The 18,904-nt window shown below is 37.2% G+C and overlaps 1 protein-coding gene across 1 annotated transcript in view; it reads left to right on the top strand.

Moving 5' to 3' along the window:
- The window catches only part of LOC128197909 (uncharacterized), a 134,766-nt gene that overhangs the window by 60,264 nt on the left and 55,598 nt on the right, over nucleotides 1–18,904 (top strand). The window contains exon 4 of the mRNA XM_052880760.1: nucleotides 17,378–18,079. Within this exon, the coding sequence (XP_052736720.1) occupies nucleotides 17,378–18,079 (702 nt within the window). The remainder of the gene's footprint in view (nucleotides 1–17,377; nucleotides 18,080–18,904) is intronic.

Below are 18,904 nucleotides of genomic sequence, written 5' to 3'. Positions count from 1 at the left end.
ATGGAAGACTCCAGAGGAAGCCACAGAAATAATTGAAAGCATGACTACTAATGACAATAAGTGGAACAGTGAAAGAGGAGCTCCTATTCAACAAAAAGGAGTTCTGCAGATGCAATCCAATGATGCCTTGCTAGCTCAGAACAAGATACTAACTCAACAATTGGAGAATCTCACAAAGATACTTGCACAACTACCCAAAGAGTTGAAGACTGCTGCACAGGTACAATCCCAGTTGTGCGAATTATGTGGAGGCGACCATATCAATGGTCAATGTGCCTTTTCAGTAGAAGCAATGGAGGATGTAAAATACATGACCAATCAACACCGTCAAGGGAACTACAATCAAGGGTGGAAACCACACCCAAGCATTAGTCAAGGGCAAACTGGGCAAGCTGGTCAATTTAATAAGCAGCAGCAGCAACCAACCTTATGGCAACAAATTTCTATACTTAATGAAAGATCAATAAGGTTGGAAGAAATTCTTCAGCAATTTATACAGAAAACTGAATCTTCTCAAAAGAGCACTAAAGCTGCTATTAAGAACTTGAAGATTCAAATGGGGCAGATTACCAAGCAGTTGGAAGAAAGGCCTGACACGGATTTTGGGGCTAATACTGAGGTTAACCCCAGGGGAGAGTGTCAAGAGCTAGTGAGTGTAAATGTTGAAAAAGTTGAGTTGGAAAAAGAAGAGAGAAAAGAGAGAGAAGAGAAAGAAGAAGAGAAAATTTGTGTGAAGATTGAGAAGGTGAGTAGAAAAAGAAAAGAAAAAAAGAAAGTGAGAGAAAAGAGAAAGAGGACGAGAGAAAAAAATAAAGAATCATATGAAAAATCTCGTCCCCATCCAAAGAAGTATCATAGGAAGAAGGAATTTGAGTGCTTTATGGAAATCTTCAAGAAATTGGAGATTAAAGTTCCTATGATTGAGACACTGCAACAAGTTCCTGGTTTGATCAAATTTCTGAAGAAGTTCAGTAGAAAGAAGAAAAAGAAGAAGGAACTTGAGCTTTACTGGGTCAAGCTAATGACGTTAAAAGAGCGCTTGCTGGGAGGCAACCCAGTGATTTACAAACTTTTGCCTTTTGATTTGGTTTTGTAATTTTTAATTTGTGGATATTATTTTGTGAATATTTTGTTGGATCCAGCATCTACTAAAGGATGCTAGGTGGTTAAGTATCTACTGAAGGATACTAAGTTTGTAACACCTACTGATGGGTGTTGGTGAGAAGATTTTGCACCTACTGATGGGTGCTGGTAAGTTTGAAACACCTACTGATGGGTGTTGGTGGATTTTGGGTCAGGCTCGTGACGTTAAACAAGCGCTACCTGGGAGGCAACCCAGTTGATTGATTGTTTTTTGTTTGTTTATTTTAGTTAGGGTTTGCATATGCATTTTTAAACATTGAATTGCAGGGAACCAATGAGGGGCATGTCTAGGAGGCACGTAGGTTAAGAAAAGAAGGAGAAGAGCACATCACGAAAGTGCCGCTGAGCGGCAACTTACCGCTGAGCGGTACTCTCGCAGAATGAGCTTTAGTTCCCCTTAGTGGAACCCGAGCCCATTAGGGTATTTTTATACCCTAAGCTGTGCAAATGCTTTTATTTTCAGACTCTTCTCTGCACACACACTCCTACATACCTTTTCAAAGGTTCTCTACAACTTTTCCCTCATCCCTCTTTAGAAAATCTCCCTTCCACTCACTTGCTCACTAGTTTTCCATCTAAGTTTGGGGTTGGGAGAGAGCATCATTGAAGGGGCTGATTTCTTCATTGTGGTTTACTAATGCTTAACAATGTATCTTTTGGTTTTGTGAATTAAGTTTGATGCAGGGATGGCCTCCTCATCATGCTAAAAGAATCAAGACTATAAGATCCAAGAAGAAGGAGAGGAGGAAGATACAGAGGACAGCTTAGACTGATGAGGAGCTGAGATAGCATTTACTGATGAATGCTATTATATGATTATGCTTTTGCGGTTTAAGTTTTCTAAACTTATTTGTTTTTGTTTTTAGATTAGGGTTTGATGTACTCTATTGAAAACCTGGTTTGTTATGATGGTTTGCTATTAACTGTGATTGTGTGATAAGTACTGCTTGATGATGCTTATTGATTGATTGATGTTGAGATAGATGTGCACATTAAAATGCTTATACAGGTGATTCACAAGCTTTGTGAACAAATGCATGATATTATGATTGTGATTGTGAGATTAAGCAGGATGTGTATGTCAAATGTGAATGAGCTTATATGTGAGGTTTTGAGCTCCAGAGTTTTTGGTATGATTGAATGCTATTACTTTGAAAGCATGAATGATTTTGCCTAGGTTTTCTATGATTGAATCAATTGCTTGTTTTGCATCATGTGATCAAGGCCATTTGTTGGAACCCTTTTTATTGGCCAAATTCATAAAACTAGCCTACTAAAAGAGAACACGTTGTGTTCTATCTTTTGAACCCTTAGCCTTGAACATACACTGAAAACCTTTGATTGAAAATCTTTACCTTGAGTTAAGTAGAAGATCTTGTATGGTATTGTTAAATGTTCAAGTTTGGGGTTGTTGGGAAAACATGAAAAGAAAAGCATTGAGCTAAGAGCTAAAAAGTAAGAATATGCAAAGAGAAAAGAAAAAGAAGTAAAGCTCAATGCAAATGCAAAGGTAAAAGAAAGTTGGGAATGAATAAGATGATTGTGTTGTTATGATTCTCTTAACTCAAGGATTTTGTGATCCAGAAAAACCAATTTTCTTGTTAGCCCAGCCACATTATAAGCCATTGAAAAGTCCTTGTGATGATGCATGCTTGTGAATGTTTTTGATTGTGGTAAAATGAAAGGCAAAGTTGATTCATGTGACATTGTGATAGTAGAGTGAAGGAGTGAAACACTTTACCTCTTATACACTTGTGTGTTGAGTGAAACACTTTACCTAGTGAGGAAATATTCCATAAGCACATGAACATCCATGCTTAATTGATTGATCATTCATGAAAAATAGCATTTGTTGGAATTTAAATGACTTTGTGAACACTAAAGCATGTGCACATCTTGAATGAACTCTTGGTCATAAGTTTGAGTGAAGTTGTTACTTATCTTGAAAAAGAGGATTTTTGAAGGAGTGAATCATCATATGAATTGGTTGGAGATGGAGTTACATTTTGTTTGCTTGAGGACAAGCAAAGTTCTAAGTTTGGGGTTGTGATAACAGTTGAAAAACTGTTATTTTCATGCTTAAAATTGATACTAAAAGCAACCTTTAGACTTAGAAACTAGCTTGAAATCATGCATTTTATCTATATTTTCAGAAATAAGAGAGCTGGACAGGTTTATGCTTGATTTAAGTGTTTTTGTGCAGGTTTTAAGGTGAATTTGGTGAAAGAAGTGAAGAAGGAGAGAGATGACATTAGAAAAGACAAGAAAGAGTGCAAAAAGAGAAGTCGAAGGCACCGCTCAGCGGCATTTTACCGCTGAGCGGCACTCAGGAGGTTGCGGGAGTCACGCTGAGGGGCAAACTGGCCGCTGAGGGGAAGAAAAGTGAAGCGAGGTCACCGCTGAGCGGTATTTACCGCTGAGCGGCACTTTTTGGGCTTGGGCTTTTGTAATCTTTTGTAACTCTAGAATAGTATATAAGGACTTGCACGTCCTAGGGTTAGATATCTTTGGCAGAACGAAGGCAAACACTCTCTCTTCCACCCCTTTGAAGGAGGATCTTGGATGCTCAGGCTACCTCTTCACCTTTTCAGGGTTTATTCTTTCATACTTTCATTGTAATTCATCTAGGTTCACCATGAATATGGTGAACTAAACCTTGTATGTTTGTTGGGGAATCAATGTAATCTCTTGAAGCTCTCATATATGGAATTTATGCTTGCATCTTTAAATTAAGACTTATGCTTTCTTTCATCATTAGTTAGGGTTTTTCCTCTTTGCTTAATGCTTGCATTGTTTAACTCATTCTAATGCATGATTATTGGTTTTGTCGATACGGACACGTACGGGGAAGTCTAGATCCGGGGAATTTCTCCCAATATTATACTGACAATATTATATTGGTTGTCGTTAAGCTCCTGCGTTTATGAACTAATCATTAGGAATGCTAGGAATTGTATGAACTATTTGATTAGGGAGAAGCCATCTAGAATGGTACTTTAGAGAGTGGCATTAACAATGATGATTTGAATGTTGAATTCCTAAAATGTATGAGAGTGGATGAGATGAAATTGACCCCCAACAACATATTCATTCATATATTTCATTGAAAGTGTTTATCTTTTGTCTTTGCCATTGATCAAACTCCATGCATACATGTTTAGTTTTTCGTCTTGCATAATATAATCCAATTATTTCGTCCTTAAGTCTTAGCTAATCAACAAACCACACAACTAAACTAGGCCGTGAGTCCTTTGGGAAGAACGATACTTGGTCTTACCAAGTTTATTACTTGAACGATTCGGTCATACTTGCCGATTGTGAAACAAGTTTGTGACATCATATTTTGGTGCTTACAAATTTGTCCATCAAGTTTTTGGCGCCGTTGCCGGGGACTCGTGGTTTAACTGGTTAATTTGTGTGATTATTGATTATCTTTGACTTTAATTTTGAATTTCTATTTTATTTTCTGTTTTTATTTTTCTGTTTTTATTTTTTCGGTTTTTATTTGATTAGATTTTATTTTATTTTATCTTTTAGATTAGGTTAGATTTTATTTTATTTTATCTTTTAGATTAGGTTAGATTTTATTTTATTTTATTTTATCTTTTAGATTAGGTTAGATTTTATTTTTAGATTAGGTTTTATTTTATTCTATCTTATTTTATTTTATCTTCTGAATCTTTTATCCTCTGAATATATATCTTCTCTTATATCTTTTTGTGCTAACAAATATTTTCTAGAGTTTTGTGCCTAATGTTTGCAGGATGCAATTCGAACAAGAATTTAATAGGCACTCAATTCTACCAAAGTAATCTCAACCACTGGTGGGAACATGACTCAAGCATGGATCAAAGCCAATTTTGGCAAGCTGCCGGACAATTTGAGAACCAACCACAACAACAATGGCAGCAACAAAGCTTTAAAATCAACAAAGGGAAGCAGGAGATCTCTTCATTTAGACAAGGCATGGAAGAATCACTGGGGCATGCATGGGACAGGTACAAAAGCCTATTAAGAAAGACTCCCACGCATGGATTTAACGAAGGAGAAGTAGTCCTAATCTTCCTTGGAGGTCTTGGTTTACAAACCATGATGATGCTTGACGCCTCAGCTGGAGGCAATATCAAATGGAAGACTCCAGAGGAAGCCACAGAAATAATTGAAAGCATGACTACTAATGACAATAAGTGGAACAGTGAAAGAGGAGCTCCTATTCAACAAAAAGGAGTTCTGCAGATGCAATCCAATGATGCCTTGCTAGCTCAGAACAAGATACTAACTCAACAATTGGAGAATCTCACAAAGATACTTGCACAACTACCCAAAGAGTTGAAGACTGCTGCACAGGTACAATCCCAGTTGTGCGAATTATGTGGAGGCGACCATATCAATGGTCAATGTGCCTTTTCAGTAGAAGCAATGGAGGATGTAAAATACATGACCAATCAACACCGTCAAGGGAACTACAATCAAGGGTGGAAACCACACCCAAGCATTAGTCAAGGGCAAACTGGGCAAGCTGGTCAATTTAATAAGCAGCAGCAGCAACCAACCTTATGGCAACAAATTTCTATACTTAATGAAAGATCAATAAGGTTGGAAGAAATTCTTCAGCAATTTATACAGAAAACTGAATCTTCTCAAAAGAGCACTGAAGCTACTATTAAGAACTTGAAGATTCAAATGGGGCAGATTACCAAGCAGTTGGAAGAAAGGCCTGACACGGATTTTGGGGCTAATACTGAGGTTAACCCCAGGGGAGAGTGTCAAGAGCTAGTGAGTGTAAATGTTGAAAAAGTTGAGTTGGAAAAAGAAGAGAGAAAAGAGAGAGAAGAGAAAGAAGAAGAGAAAATTTGTGTGAAGATTGAGAAGGTGAGTAGAAAAAGAAAAGAAAAAAAGAAAGTGAGAGAAAAGAGAAAGAGGACGAGAGAAAAAAATAAAGAATCATATGAAAAATCTCGTCCCCATCCAAAGAAGTATCATAGGAAGAAGGAATTTGAGTGCTTTATGGAAATCTTCAAGAAATTGGAGATTAAAGTTCCTATGATTGAGACACTGCAACAAGTTCCTGGTTTGATCAAATTTCTGAAGAAGTTCAGTAGAAAGAAGAAAAAGAAGAAGGAACTTGAGCTTTACTGGGTCAAGCTAATGACGTTAAAAGAGCGCTTGCTGGGAGGCAACCCAGTGATTTACAAACTTTTGCCTTTTGATTTGGTTTTGTAATTTTTAATTTGTGGATATTATTTTGTGAATATTTTGTTGGATCCAGCATCTACTAAAGGATGCTAGGTGGTTAAGTATCTACTGAAGGATACTAAGTTTGTAACACCTACTGATGGGTGTTGGTGAGAAGATTTTGCACCTACTGATGGGTGCTGGTAAGTTTGAAACACCTACTAATGGGTGTTGGTGGATTTTGGGTCAGGCTCGTGACGTTAAACAAGCGCTACCTGGGAGGCAACCCAGTTGATTGATTGTTTTTTGTTTGTTTATTTTAGTTAGGGTTTGCATATGCATTTTTAAACATTGAATTGCAGGGAACCAATGAGGGGCATGTCTAGGAGGCACGTAGGTTAAGAAAAGAAGGAGAAGAGCACATCACGAAAGTGCCGCTGAGCGGCAACTTACCGCTGAGCGGTACTCTCGCAGAATGAGCTTTAGTTCCCCTTAGTGGAACCCGAGCCCATTAGGGTATTTTTATACCCTAAGCTGTGCAAATGCTTTTATTTTCAGACTCTTCTCTGCACACACACTCCTACATACCTTTTCAAAGGTTCTCTACAACTTTTCCCTCATCCCTCTTTAGAAAATCTCCCTTCCACTCACTTGCTCACTAGTTTTCCATCTAAGTTTGGGGTTGGGAGAGAGCATCATTGAAGGGGCTGATTTCTTCATTGTGGTTTACTAATGCTTAACAATGTATCTTTTGGTTTTGTGAATTAAGTTTGATGCAGGGATGGCCTCCTCATCATGCTAAAAGAATCAAGACTATAAGATCCAAGAAGAAGGAGAGGAGGAAGATACAGAGGACAGCTTAGACTGATGAGGAGCTGAGATAGCATTTACTGATGAATGCTATTATATGATTATGCTTTTGCGGTTTAAGTTTTCTAAACTTATTTGTTTTTGTTTTTAGATTAGGGTTTGATGTACTCTATTGAAAACCTGGTTTGTTATGATGGTTTGCTATTAACTGTGATTGTGTGATAAGTACTGCTTGATGATGCTTATTGATTGATTGATGTTGAGATAGATGTGCACATTAAAATGCTTATACAGGTGATTCACAAGCTTTGTGAACAAATGCATGATATTATGATTGTGATTGTGAGATTAAGCAGGATGTGTATGTCAAATGTGAATGAGCTTATATGTGAGGTTTTGAGCTCCAGAGTTTTTGGTATGATTGAATGCTATTACTTTGAAAGCATGAATGATTTTGCCTAGGTTTTCTATGATTGAATCAATTGCTTGTTTTGCATCATGTGATCAAGGCCATTTGTTGGAACCCTTTTTATTGGCCAAATTCATAAAACTAGCCTACTAAAAGAGAACACGTTGTGTTCTATCTTTTGAACCCTTAGCCTTGAACATACACTGAAAACCTTTGATTGAAAATCTTTACCTTGAGTTAAGTAGAAGATCTTGTATGGTATTGTTAAATGTTCAAGTTTGGGGTTGTTGGGAAAACATGAAAAGAAAAGCATTGAGCTAAGAGCTAAAAAGTAAGAATATGCAAAGAGAAAAGAAAAAGAAGTAAAGCTCAATGCAAATGCAAAGGTAAAAGAAAGTTGGGAATGAATAAGATGATTGTGTTGTTATGATTCTCTTAACTCAAGGATTTTGTGATCCAGAAAAACCAATTTTCTTGTTAGCCCAGCCACATTATAAGCCATTGAAAAGTCCTTGTGATGATGCATGCTTGTGAATGTTTTTGATTGTGGTAAAATGAAAGGCAAAGTTGATTCATGTGACATTGTGATAGTAGAGTGAAGGAGTGAAACACTTTACCTCTTATACACTTGTGTGTTGAGTGAAACACTTTACCTAGTGAGGAAATATTCCATAAGCACATGAACATCCATGCTTAATTGATTGATCATTCATGAAAAATAGCATTTGTTGGAATTTAAATGACTTTGTGAACACTAAAGCATGTGCACATCTTGAATGAACTCTTGGTCATAAGTTTGAGTGAAGTTGTTACTTATCTTGAAAAAGAGGATTTTTGAAGGAGTGAATCATCATATGAATTGGTTGGAGATGGAGTTACATTTTGTTTGCTTGAGGACAAGCAAAGTTCTAAGTTTGGGGTTGTGATAACAGTTGAAAAACTGTTATTTTCATGCTTAAAATTGATACTAAAAGCAACCTTTAGACTTAGAAACTAGCTTGAAATCATGCATTTTATCTATATTTTCAGAAATAAGAGAGCTGGACAGGTTTATGCTTGATTTAAGTGTTTTTGTGCAGGTTTTAAGGTGAATTTGGTGAAAGAAGTGAAGAAGGAGAGAGATGACATTAGAAAAGACAAGAAAGAGTGCAAAAAGAGAAGTCGAAGGCACCGCTCAGCGGCATTTTACCGCTGAGCGGCACTCAGGAGGTTGCGGGAGTCACGCTGAGGGGCAAACTGGCCGCTGAGGGGAAGAAAAGTGAAGCGAGGTCACCGCTGAGCGGTATTTACCGCTGAGCGGCACTTTTTGGGCTTGGGCTTTTGTAATCTTTTGTAACTCTAGAATAGTATATAAGGACTTGCACGTCCTAGGGTTAGATATCTTTGGCAGAACGAAGGCAAACACTCTCTCTTCCACCCCTTTGAAGGAGGATCTTGGATGCTCAGGCTACCTCTTCACCTTTTCAGGGTTTATTCTTTCATACTTTCATTGTAATTCATCTAGGTTCACCATGAATATGGTGAACTAAACCTTGTATGTTTGTTGGGGAATCAATGTAATCTCTTGAAGCTCTCATATATGGAATTTATGCTTGCATCTTTAAATTAAGACTTATGCTTTCTTTCATCATTAGTTAGGGTTTTTCCTCTTTGCTTAATGCTTGCATTGTTTAACTCATTCTAATGCATGATTATTGGTTTTGTCGATACGGACACGTACGGGGAAGTCTAGATCCGGGGAATTTCTCCCAATATTATACTGACAATATTATATTGGTTGTCGTTAAGCTCCTGCGTTTATGAACTAATCATTAGGAATGCTAGGAATTGTATGAACTATTTGATTAGGGAGAAGCCATCTAGAATGGTACTTTAGAGAGTGGCATTAACAATGATGATTTGAATGTTGAATTCCTAAAATGTATGAGAGTGGATGAGATGAAATTGACCCCCAACAACATATTCATTCATATATTTCATTGAAAGTGTTTATCTTTTGTCTTTGCCATTGATCAAACTCCATGCATACATGTTTAGTTTTTCGTCTTGCATAATATAATCCAATTATTTCGTCCTTAAGTCTTAGCTAATCAACAAACCACACAACTAAACTAGGCCGTGAGTCCTTTGGGAAGAACGATACTTGGTCTTACCAAGTTTATTACTTGAACGATTCGGTCATACTTGCCGATTGTGAAACAAGTTTGTGACATCATATTTTGGTGCTTACAAATTTGTCCATCACCGCCCCAACTATCAAACCTTCACCCCATTTTCCACGTTTCTCAACTTCGGAAGTATATAGCGAATCCATCACATGTACTAGAGTTGGAAGACATTCAGCTTCGTCCAGACCGAACGTTGGAACTGCATCCAGTCCGTATAGAAGATAGCCGCACCAAGTACTACAAAGGCAAGGACGTTCGTTTGGTGAAGATGGTGTGGGACGCTAAGACTGGTGATTCAACGTGGGAAGTTGAGAGCGCCATGAAGGACTTATATCCTAATCTATTTCCCGGTGAGTCTTTAATTTTCGAGGTCGAAAATTTTTTTGTAGATAGGTGGAATGTGAGATCTCGGAAATTTAAACCATAATTAATGTCAAATCTGTCATTATTACACTGCTGAGTCACCTGGCTGCTTCCATAAATGCACCGCACCACACGTCCAGTGCATTAAAAACGCACTAAACGCTGCATGCACGAGCGCCACTTGTCACGTTGGAAGCTTCTGAAGTCAGAGTAGGTGTGCAGGTGTCGGCTTGGGAGACGTTCGTCTGAACGAACGTGGAATTAAACAAAATGACTTTTTCGAAAAATTCTTCCACTCACCTGCACCACTCATCTTCTTCCTCAGAACCAAAACTTTTCATTTTCTCTAACTTCTCTCTAAAACCAGTTCACCTTCTCTCTACTGTAACTCACCACTGGGAATTATTGAGCGAAACCTGAGGGTAGGACGTTGTTAGAGGAAGCACTAAATCTTGCTCTTTGGGAGTACACTGCTATCCAGGTAAGGGAAGCTTAATAATTTAGTTCATACGTATATGATTGTGTGCGAGCATGATAGAAATAAAATGTATGAGATGTATGCTGTGTTTGAGTATGCCTGAACGATCGCTGTTATGCCTGAGTGAATATGGTATGTGTGGATTGATATGTATGAATTAGATACTGGTTGATTATTGTATGGTATGAGTTGTTAATATGAATTCTATAAAGTATGAGAATTAAATGGTGAGAAATGTTGAGTAAAATAGATGAAAAATCGGAAGCTGATAAGCCTGCCTATGATAAAATTACGTTCGTCATCGTACGGTCTTACACCGTTCGGTTTCTAGTCAATTGCTTAAAAAGGAATTCTTTTATTTGAGAAGAGTTCGGAAATTGAACGAGCGTCCCATGAAATACTATGTTGAGCGTTCGGCTCAACCTAGTGGTAATCTTGTAAATTAAATTAAATTATTATTCATTATATTTGTAAAACTGTAGCGCTCGGTCTTACACTGAGCGTTCGTCTTAAGTAGCGCTCGGTCTTACACTGAGCGTTCGTCCTAAATAGCGCTCGGTCTTATATTGAGCGTTCGTCCTAAATAGCGCTCGGTCTTATATTGAGCGTTCGTCCTAAATAGCGCTCGGTCTTATATTTAGCGTTCGTCCTGAGAAGTGTACGGTCTTATACCGAACGCTCGTCCATACCTTTGAATTGCAGAACGTACGTAATTAGCGTTCGTCTCAAATTATCAGTAAATAAATATTCGCTTTCGGTTATTGACTGGCGGTCGATCTTGTTAAACACTTGTCCTCAGAGTAATAAATATTCGTCTTGTTGTATCTTTATTCTTGTGAATTTAGTCTAAGGTTTTTAAATCCAAATTATTCTGAATCATTTATATTATATCGCTAAGAGTCGGTTCATTTAACTGATTCTCGCGAAAGTCACGTTCGTCCTCGTTGTGTAGAGGATTGAACGCTCGTCTTTTTATGGAAGTGGAACATAGAATGAAAATGTAAATAAAAGGAAGTATTAAGTGGTGCGAACCGTATAAGAACTGAAATTGTGATTCTGGTATTTGAACGAGCGTTCCATGGAGGGACGACTTATATATATATATTTGATATTAAATTTGGTAAAGTATGACTGTGGATAAGTTAAGACTCGCTGTCCATCCTGATGTTCCGTGAATACTATCTTCATGTAGAGGAAGTATGTCATGTGTGGGAACGACAGGAGGTCCTTAGTCCATAAGTTAACATGGGCGACGTAAGAACGGACTGACCTCGAGTGGCAACTGTTTGGTGTATCCCAGTTACTACACCACTCGGGTGCAAGGACGCTTGTAACTACACAGATTCATACAGTCCGGACGGTCGGTCTAGTATATATATATATATATATATATATATATATATATATATATATATATATATATATATATATATATATATATATTGGATGTGGTTATATATTGAAGTTATGTGTTTGTTTGATTTGAAATGTTGATGAATATGTTGAAGTATGAATTAAATTACTTAAGCTTACCCTTTCGTTTTCCTTGTGTTGTCGCCTTGTATATGTACGTTCGTCCTATCCTTGCAATGATCATCCGTGTGGATGTGAGCAGATGGAGGCGCGTCACTTGAAGAAGTGCTAGAAGAAGAAAATTTGGAAGACGCTAACCTGGTGGATGTGGAAGTTAAAGCCGAGCCTTAGAGCGCTCGCATGTGTATTTTAGTTTTGTTAAGTTTAATTGTGGACGTTCGGTCATAGTTTTGTAAGACCGTTCGTCTCTGAACTTCTGTATTTTATCGCGCTCGTTATTTCTGTGTGTTTATGCCGTTCGACTCTTTACGCTCGTTCGGTTTATTTGTAAGACTGCACTGCTTTATTAGCTTAATGTAATTAATTCTGATTATGGTAATTACTATATTTTGGGATGTTACATAACCTCTAAACTCTCATGTATTTGAATTGATTCTTATTTATTTATGCTTCTTTCATCAATTGTTAGGACTATTCTTCTTTGCTCTATGCTTGTTATGTTTAACTCATTCATGACATGATAATTGGTTTTCGTGATATGGACACATACGGGGAAACCTAGATCTGGAGAATTTTCTCACAAAAGCAGTATTGCCTAGACATAGAGATATGAGTTATGTCATCTTAAGCTTCTAATCGTAATGCAGAATTAATTACTAGTGATACAAGACATTGTGATCTAGTAATTAAGGATAGGCTTTTTTCACCGAGACATCGGGTTTTAAGTAATTTAGAAAGTGATGTTAACAATTGAATGAAGAAGATGAATTCTTATATGCGTGAGAGTATATTAGGTGAAATCTAAACCCCAACAACATATTCATCTCATATTTTCAACTTCATCCATTCATTCTAGTGTTTAGCCTAAATTGATCAATTTGCATTCATATTTTCTTTCTTGTTTTGCATTCAAAAACCCTAAATTTTTCTTCAAAAGTCTTAATTAGTTGAGTAATCACATAACTGTTTAGTGTCGTGAGTCCTTTGGGATACGATACTTGGTCTTACCATTTTATATTACTTGATACGATTCGGTACACTTGCCGACATCTTAACAAGTTTTTGGTGCCGTTGTTGGGGACTCATGGTTTAAACTATACTTTTGTGTGATTCTTAACTGATTAGACTTTATCTTTAATTTATCTTTTTATCTTTTTATCTCTTATTCTTATCTTTTAATCTTTTAATCTTTTAATCTTTTTATATTTTATTTTTATCGTTTTATCTTTAATTTTTTGTTTTATCTTTAATTTTATATTATTTATCTGTTGGTGCTAATTAGGTGCTCTAGTGTAGTGTTCTTTAGTTTCTGCAGGATTAAATCCAAAAATTTGTACTAGAAGCACAAGATCATCAGAAAGAGAAGAAGGTTAAAGAAGGTCCCTGGTTGCCCCTTAAAGGGCCTCAGCGCAGGATGCCACGCATCACTGCCTGGGCGCCCCATTGAGGGCCCTGAGCACCAGACTTCAAGTGCAATTAGAATCTTTCTTTTAAGGTTTGGAAGTAGAGAAGACTGCCAATAGTAGATGAAGAAGGCAAATAATGAAGAGAAGCTAGTTCACCAGTGAGATACAAGAACAAGTTATAGGTGATTAAAGTTATTGAGATTGAGGCTCCTTATTCAAGGAGAGTAAAGATGGTGGCTAGGAAGTTGCTGAAGATAAGTTGGTGTGATGAAAGCAAGAGGAACATCAACATCAGAACTTCAAATGCCACCATCTTTACTCTCCTAGTTCTGATGTTGATGTTTCAAGGACCAATTTATGTGGTTCAGTCTCAGATTTTACACACGAAGGGGGGGGGGTTGTTTTTGTGATTTTGTTTGAATGCGGTAAACTAAAATTAAAAATTACTGGAATTTAAATAAGTCAACAAAATTTAAAAACACTGAAATTAATTTTAAGACTGTAAAAACTGAACGGTAAAAGATGGTAAAAACGGAACAATAAATATGCAGAAACGGTAAAATTTAACGATGCATGAAATAATAAACGGTAAAATAAAAGAGACAGTAGAAATAAAAACACTTAATTGAAAAAGAAATTTATCAAACAACACTTGAAATAAAATTCTTGAAGAGTACATGTAAAACGAGTAAACTGTAACACCCTTCTACTACACTCAGAAATAAAACTACAATTTTGCACTGTTTCACATAATAGAAATCTGAGAGGGAGAGCTCCTGGAAGAGAAGGAAACGTGACCCCTTCCAGGCCTCAAGGCCGTGTCTTTCTATCATCTGCTGCTACTGATTTATATGCCTCTAGACCGAGACATTCTTCCCCTTTTCTCGGTGTAGCCTTCTTATTTTAAGCCAGCTTTCCCGTTTTGTTTTGTCTCCTAGCAGCCCTTTGTTTCCTGAATTTCCTCCACCATTTGCTCCTGGAAATTTCCAAACATGAATAAGGTTGGGCCCTCTTAATCTTGTCTTCTTCTTCAATTCCGTGTACATTCCAGCCAATGAATGAACTCTTCTCTATCTCGGTGGCTGGATGCCGTGTGCAAGCTGGACCAAGAGTGCCTCCTGTTTCCACGTCCCAGCTCTCTGCTGCCATCATCCGTGAAGATAGCTGGACAGCTTTCTTCTTGTTTCCAGCTCCAGCAGGCCGTGTTCTCCATTTCCTTCCAGCCAAAGACCGTGACAGAACCTCTTCCACTGGACCAGCTGCTTCTTCCAAATTGCTCCTTTAGGTGGCGGCTTCTACACGCATCCCAGCTCTGTGTCCGTGAAGTCTGGATGTTGCTCTACTGCCATGGGCCGTGATGGTTGTGCAAGAAGCTGGACTAATTATCCCTGGACGTGTGAATGCAGCTGTGTTGGTGCTGGACCAAGGTGCAGGACCGTGATCTTCTCTCCCTCAACGTGGTCTCCTTTTTCTTTGTTGACTGTTGGGATGCAAGCCGTGAGCTGATGTCCATTTTGCTTTTTAATGTGCAGCTCTTCCAAAATCTAATGCTTGCTTACCACGTTGCAAGCCAAGAAAGAGTATGGTCGGATATTGTCCAAAGGAAATATGTTGAATATACCACTTTCTTTCATGAATGGATGTGTAAAATGATCATGGGACCCTCCAAGCATCTCCATGACTATAAAACAAAAACATATGCACTTCATTTCAATGTGGCCCCCTCCATGGTTGCAATGGTCGTGTGTTGCTCCAAACAATTCTATGCTTCTTCAAATTGAATAATTTGGAAGGACTTCTTCCCCTTTTTACGTGAAAAAGCTTTAATAATTGGAATGTTTTCCCATACCCTTCCAATCAACCATCATATTTTAATCAAGATGCTTTCACTCCAACACCCAAAATAAAAAATATACAAGCTGGTCTTCTAGATTTCATGTGGCCACTTCATCATTTTTAATGAAAGAATTCTTTCATGTCCTTCAACTCTGAATCAACGCCCCATCTCATGTGCACACCAACGTTCTCTTGGACGTTATTTCTCACCAATTTTCACCTATTCACTTCTTCATTTTTCAAAGAAAAGAAATCTCTCAAGTATTGGTCACGGTATTTTTGCATTCAATGAGAAGAGAGAAAACGTTGCTTCCAATTGTAAAATGAGCATCTTTCTTTTATTTTTCCTTCCAACTGGTCAACATGCACCTCTCCAAATGCACCTCCAAATATGAAATTCACACCTCCTCACTCATCTAACATGTAAATGTCAGCAAATTGTATTTCCAAAATTTTTCTTGTACTCAATAATGAAAATAATAAGCTCAGATAATTCAAATTAATTGAAATAAGAATTTTCGGTCCAATTAAGCACAATTAGGAAAAATGGGAAAATACTGGACAATTAAGCACAATTCCCCGATTAATTCTAGTATAGTAAACTAAGTGAAGTGAACAAAATATTGACTTATCACTTACCATTTTTATTACTTGATATGATTCGGTTACACTTGCCAGGGTTAACAAGTTTTTGGCGCCGTTACCGGGGACTCGTGGTTTAACTATTCTATTTGTGTGATTATTGATGACCTTTGACTTGATTTTTTTTAATTTTTTATCTTTCTATCTTTTCATCTTTTCATCTTTTCATTTTTTTTATCTTTTCATCATTTTATCTTTTTTTGTCTCTTTATCTTTTTATTTTTTTAATCTTTTTGTGTTGACAAATGTTTTCTAGGATTTTGTGCCTAATGCTTGGAGGATGCAATTTGGACAAGAATTTAACTATATGGGCACTCAATTCTACCAAGGTAATCTCAACCACAAGTGGGAACCTCACACAAGCAGGATCAAAGTCAATTGTGGCAAGCTGCCGGAGAATTTGAGAACCAACCACAACAATAATGGCACCAACAAAGCTCTCTATCAAAGATGGATGACATCTTTCAACAATTTATGCAAGAGTCCATCTCCACTCAGAAAAGATTGAAGCATCATGTAAAAGGATGGAGATGCAGATTGGTCACTTAATTGAGAGATTGGAAGATTTTGGGGTTGAAACTGAAGTTAACCCTAGGAAGGAATGTCAAGCCATTATCACTGGAAGTGACAAGACTTTAGATGAGAAAGAGATAGAGAGAAAAGAAAAAGAAGGGTTGAGTGAGAAAGATAAAGATGCAGAAAAAGAAAGAGAAGTGGTTGAGAGAGAAGAAAGAAAGGAAATTTGTGTGAAGATTAAGAGAGCGAGTGGAAAAAGAGAAAAGAAAAAAAGGACGAGAGAAAAAAAAAGAAAGAATCATATGAAAAACCTCTTCCTCATCCAAAGAAGTATTATAGGAAAGAGAAGGATTTTGAGCGCTTTAAGGAAATCTTCAAGAAATTGGAGATTAAAGTTCCTATGATTGAGACATTGCAATAGGTTCCTGGTTTGATCAAATTCCTGAAGAAGAAGAAAAGTTGGTAGAAATATTAAAAGCCAACAAAGAAGCTATCGGTTGGTCAATCTCAGATCTCAAAGGTATAAGTCCAACTTATTGCATGCACAAAATTTTTATGGAAGATGATTATAGGCCGAGTGGTCAACCACAAAGAAGGCTAAATCCTGTCATGAAGGAGGTGGTTAGAAAAGAAGTATTGAAACTCTTGGAAGCTGGCATCATTTATCCAATCTCTGACAGTGAGTGGGTGAGTCTAGTATACGTAGTTCCAAAGAAAGGTGGGATGACAGTAATTTATAATGAAAAGAATGAGCTTATTCCGACTCGGACTGTTACTGGATGGCGAATGTGCATTGATTACAGGAAGCTGAATAAAGCCACTAGGAAGGATCATTTTCCTCTTCCTTTCATGGACCAGATGCTGGAGAGATTAGTAGGTCAAGCTTTTTATTGCTTTCTGGATGGATACTCAGGATACAATCAAATTGTGATAGATCCAAAAGACCAGGAGAAGACGACATTCACTTGTCCTTTTGGTGTCTTTGCTTACAGAAAGATGCCATTTGGGTTATGTAATGCTCCAACCACATTTCAACGGTGTATGCATGCAATTTTTGCAGATCTCATAGAGAAGTGTATTGAAGTATTCATGGATGATTTCTCAGTCTTTGGAGATTCTTTCCAAAGGTGTTTGGCAAATCTAGATACTGTGCTCAAAAGATGTGTTCAAACAAATCTGGTGCTTGATTGGGAGAAATGTCATTTCATGGTAACAGAAGGAATTATGTTAGGGCACAAGATTTCCGCTAAGGGGATTGAAATAGATAAAGCTAAGGTAGAGGTAATTGAGAAACTTCCTCCACCAACAAATGTGAAGGGAATTAGAAGCTTTCTAGGTCATGCTGGATTTTATAGAAGATTTATCAAAGATTTCTCAAAAATTGCTAAACCATTAAGTAATCTTCTTGTCAAAGACGCACCTTTTGTAATGAATGATGAATGTTTGAAAGCTTTTGACACATTGAAAAGCAAATTGGTTTCGATTGTAGCTCTAGATTGGAATCAGAATTTTGAACTAATTTGTGATGCTAATGATTATGCAACAGGAGCAGTACTTGGCCAGAGAAAAAGGAAGGTATTTCACACTATCTATTATGCAAGCAAAGTGTTGAGCGCCATTCTTATGGGCTTGGGCTTACTTTTCTGTAATTTTTAGAGTAATATATAAGGTTTTAGTCGACCTAGATCGGTGCTCTTTGGCTGGAACGAAGCAGAAACATACTTTTTCACCCCTTGGAGGATTTTGGATGCGGAAGCTCCACTCTTCAAATTCTAGGGTTCTATCTTTCATTCTTCCATTCTTTTTCATCTAGTTTCACCATGAATATGGTGAACTAAACCTTTATTGTTGTTGGGGAATCAATGTAATCCTTTGAAACTCTCATGTATTGAATTGATTATTCATAATATATGCTTTCTTTCATTAATAGTTAGGGTTTTTCCTCTTTGCTCAATGCATGCTTTGTTTAACTCATTCTATTGCATGATCATTGGTTATGTCGATATGGACACATACGGGAAAATCTAGATCTGGAGAATCTCTCCCAATAGTAGTATTGCCTAGACATAGGGATATGATGGTTGGTTGCCTTTAAGCTTCTGTGCTTTATAATGCATGAAAATTGCTAGGGAGACACGACATTGTAAACTAGTGATTATGGTTAGGCTTTCTTCGCCGAGACATCGGGTTTAAGGTAATTTAGAGAGTGACATTAACATTAATGAAGAAAGATAAATCTTGAATACATGAGAGTGGATATGATGAAATTGATAAACCCCAACAACATAATCATTCATATAATTCAAATCACATGTTTTGCTTCTTCTTTTCCATTGATCAATACATGCATTCATATTTATTTTTTAGTATTTGCATTTAATATCTTAAAGAATTGGTTTTACAAGTATTAGATAATCAACTAAAT

The sequence above is a fragment of the Vigna angularis genome, chromosome 7, assembly GCF_016808095.1.
Source record: "Vigna angularis cultivar LongXiaoDou No.4 chromosome 7, ASM1680809v1, whole genome shotgun sequence".
In the NCBI taxonomy this organism is placed as follows: domain Eukaryota; kingdom Viridiplantae; phylum Streptophyta; class Magnoliopsida; order Fabales; family Fabaceae; genus Vigna; species Vigna angularis.
The sequence above is the reverse complement of the archived record's forward strand: the minus strand, read 5'-3'. Positions and strand labels throughout refer to the sequence as shown.